Below are 3,397 nucleotides of genomic sequence, written 5' to 3' on the forward strand. Positions count from 1 at the left end.
ATTAGATCGACAGCCTAAGCTTTGCACTCTGATTTGACAGAGCAGTCTGTTGTGCCTACAACGCCATGTGGTAAGCTGATTTAGCTGCTCAGTGCTTACAAAGCTCTAGACGACTGATTTGCATTCTAATCAGCCCGAATGTCCGACACCCATTCGGCATTCGGCGGCGGATTTAAGGTAAAATCGACAAACGCTAATGCTGACGAGAAATGACAGCGCAAATATATGGCTTTACAACTTGATAAATAGATAGCAGTACACGTCGACTGTTCACAGAGAAGTATTTAATGCACGCGATGGTATTGCTCGTTAGTAGGAGCGCGAAACAGTCAGCTCGTGGTGGTAAGTAGTCGTTCCGCGTATTGCTGGCGGGTAATGAGGCAATCCCTATTTTACTAACGCTACACTGATTTATACCTGGGCCCGCCTTACTGCCGCCTGTTTTGACCGCTGGGATCTGCCATTGTCAGACATGTATACCCCGTACGTCTTCCCGAGCGAAAACGGTCTGCGCTGCGGGACGCGCGAATTGAATTATGGCCCACACCAGTGGCGCGGCGACTTCCAGTTCAACATCAGCCGCTACAGTCAACAGCAACTGATGGAAACCAGGCCAGGGTCTGGTGTCGAGAGCTCCGACCCGGAGCGTGTAGCGTGAGTATGTTCCGGATCCAAACACGCCCGTAGTACTCAGTAGCATCCGCAGAAGACATGGTAGTGTCGAGAAAGACTCGGCAGCCTTCGTTCGATGACGGGGAGGGATGACATCTTTTTTGCGCGGAGGTGTGTGGAGAAGACAGGAGGCCTGTGAGCGGCCGTCCAAGGCTACGAGGCAGTCCGTGGCGTGGGCGGCGACGCGGCGATGCGGTGGTAGTGAGCGTAGGGCGTGTTTTGCGCGCAGGGGAGCTGAAAATCGTTTGCGAGGGTGTGAGGGTGGTTGTTCCGTTATGATGCTCCTTTGGCTCAGTTGGTAGAGCGTCAGTCTCATAATCTGAAGGTCGCCAGTTCGAGCCTGGCAGGGAGCACTTCTTTGCCTCTTTTGCCCTCGAATCTTATCGCCTTTTGCTGCCCCTGCACGCATGCCACAGGCAGCCGACATTGTCGCACAGATCCTCAGCGTCACGGCGAGCAGAGCTGGCTGCTCAGCCACCGGAAATTCACAGCGGAAGCCCACTTCCATCGGCTCCTACCATCGGTTCTCTCGTTGGCTCGGGTTCGAGTCGGGGAGGCGCGCTCCGATTTCGGCCGCCTTGGCTCGACTCAAACGTAAGTGAATCAGCAAGCTGAGCGCCGAAACCACGTTGTGGGTGTGTCTGTGGACTTCCGGACACGCAGAACATCTTGTACACGACGACGTGAGAGGATCGGTCTGGTGTCGAGAGCTCCGACCCGGAGCGTGTAGCGTGAGTATGTTCCGGATCCAAACACGCCCGTAGTACTCAGTAGCATCCGCAGAAGACATGGTAGTGTCGAGAAAGACTCGGCAGCCTTCGTTCGATGACGGGGAGGGATGACATCTTTTTTGCGCGGAGGTGTGTGGAGAAGACAGGAGGCCTGTGAGCGGCCGTCCAAGGCTACGAGGCAGTCCGTGGCGTGGGCGGCGACGCGGCGATGCGGTGGTAGTGAGCGTAGGGCGTGTTTTGCGCGCAGGGGAGCTGAAAATCGTTTGCGAGGGTGTGAGGGTGGTTGTTCCGTTATGATGCTCCTTTGGCTCAGTTGGTAGAGCGTCAGTCTCATAATCTGAAGGTCGCCAGTTCGAGCCTGGCAGGGAGCACTTCTTTGCCTCTTTTGCCCTCGAATCTTATCGCCTTTTGCTGCCCCTGCACGCATGCCACAGGCAGCCGACATTGTCGCACAGATCCTCAGCGTCACGGCGAGCAGAGCTGGCTGCTCAGCCACCGGAAATTCACAGCGGAAGCCCACTTCCATCGGCTCCTACCATCGGTTCTCTCGTTGGCTCGGGTTCGAGTCGGGGAGGCGCGCTCCGATTTCGGCCGCCTTGGCTCGACTCAAACGTAAGTGAATCAGCAAGCTGAGCGCCGAAACCACGTTGTGGGCGTGTCTGTGGACTTCCGGACACGCAGAACATCTTGTACACGACGACGTGAGAGGATCGGTCTGGTGTCGAGAGCTCCGACCCGGAGCGTGTAGCGTGAGTATGTTCCGGATCCAAACACGCCCGTAGTACTCAGTAGCATCCGCAGAAGACATGGTAGTGTCGAGAAAGACTCGGCAGCCTTCGTTCGATGACGGGGAGGGATGACATCTTTTTTGCGCGGAGGTGTGTGGAGAAGACAGGAGGCCTGTGAGCGGCCGTCCAAGGCTACGAGGCAGTCCGTGGCGTGGGCGGCGACGCGGCGATGCGGTGGTAGTGAGCGTAGGGCGTGTTTTGCGCGCAGGGGAGCTGAAAATCGTTTGCGAGGGTGTGAGGGTGGTTGTTCCGTTATGATGCTCCTTTGGCTCAGTTGGTAGAGCGTCAGTCTCATAATCTGAAGGTCGCCAGTTCGAGCCTGGCAGGGAGCACTTCTTTGCCTCTTTTGCCCTCGAATCTTATCGCCTTTTGCTGCCCCTGCACGCATGCCACAGGCAGCCGACATTGTCGCACAGATCCTCAGCGTCACGGCGAGCAGAGCTGGCTGCTCAGCCACCGGAAATTCACAGCGGAAGCCCACTTCCATCGGCTCCTACCATCGGTTCTCTCGTTGGCTCGGGTTCGAGTCGGGGAGGCGCGCTCCGATTTCGGCCGCCTTGGCTCGACTCAAACGTAAGTGAATCAGCAAGCTGAGCGCCGAAACCACGTTGTGGGTGTGTCTGTGGACTTCCGGACACGCAGAACATCTTGTACACGACGACGTGAGAGGATCGGTCTGGTGTCGAGAGCTCCGACCCGGAGCGTGTAGCGTGAGTATGTTCCGGATCCAAACACGCCCGTAGTACTCAGTAGCATCCGCAGAAGACATGGTAGTGTCGAGAAAGACTCGGCAGCCTTCGTTCGATGACGGGGAGGGATGACATCTTTTTTGCGCGGAGGTGTGTGGAGAAGACAGGAGGCCTGTGAGCGGCCGTCCAAGGCTACGAGGCAGTCCGTGGCGTGGGCGGCGACGCGGCGATGCGGTGGTAGTGAGCGTAGGGCGTGTTTTGCGCGCAGGGGAGCTGAAAATCGTTTGCGAGGGTGTGAGGGTGGTTGTTCCGTTATGATGCTCCTTTGGCTCAGTTGGTAGAGCGTCAGTCTCATAATCTGAAGGTCGCCAGTTCGAGCCTGGCAGGGAGCACTTCTTTGCCTCTTTTGCCCTCGAATCTTATCGCCTTTGCTGCCCCTGCACGCATGCCACAGGCAGCCGACATTGTCGCACAGATCCTCAGCGTCACGGCGAGCAGAGCTGGCTGCGGGGATCCT

At 57.3% G+C, this 3,397-nt stretch overlaps 1 protein-coding gene and 4 non-coding genes across 5 annotated transcripts; 4 read left to right on the forward strand and 1 right to left on the reverse strand.

Moving 5' to 3' along the window:
* Window positions 1-952: 952 nt before the first annotated feature.
* PHYSODRAFT_t1645 lies at window positions 953-1,025 on the forward strand. Its single transcript has one exon. It is a non-coding gene; the product is annotated as a tRNA-Met (tRNA).
* Window positions 1,026-1,701: 676 nt separating this feature from the next.
* Window positions 1,702-1,774, forward strand: PHYSODRAFT_t1646. The gene has a single exon. It is a non-coding gene; the product is annotated as a tRNA-Met (tRNA).
* Window positions 1,775-1,935: 161 nt separating this feature from the next.
* Window positions 1,936-2,211, reverse strand: PHYSODRAFT_343323 (hypothetical protein; the record flags this gene model as incomplete). Its single annotated transcript, XM_009541880.1, has 2 exons — window positions 1,936-2,069; window positions 2,139-2,211. The coding sequence occupies 2 exons, from the start codon at window positions 2,209-2,211 to the stop codon at window positions 1,936-1,938; spliced, it is 207 nt and encodes a 68-aa protein (XP_009540175.1).
* Window positions 2,212-2,450: 239 nt separating this feature from the next.
* PHYSODRAFT_t1647 lies at window positions 2,451-2,523 on the forward strand. Its single transcript has one exon. It is a non-coding gene; the product is annotated as a tRNA-Met (tRNA).
* Window positions 2,524-3,199: 676 nt separating this feature from the next.
* Window positions 3,200-3,272, forward strand: PHYSODRAFT_t1648. Its single transcript has one exon. It is a non-coding gene; the product is annotated as a tRNA-Met (tRNA).
* The last annotated feature ends 125 nt before the right edge of the window (window positions 3,273-3,397 follow it).

Source organism: Phytophthora sojae (assembly GCF_000149755.1).
Source record: "Phytophthora sojae unplaced genomic scaffold PHYSOscaffold_47, whole genome shotgun sequence".
Classification (NCBI taxonomy): domain Eukaryota; phylum Oomycota; class Peronosporomycetes; order Peronosporales; family Peronosporaceae; genus Phytophthora; species Phytophthora sojae.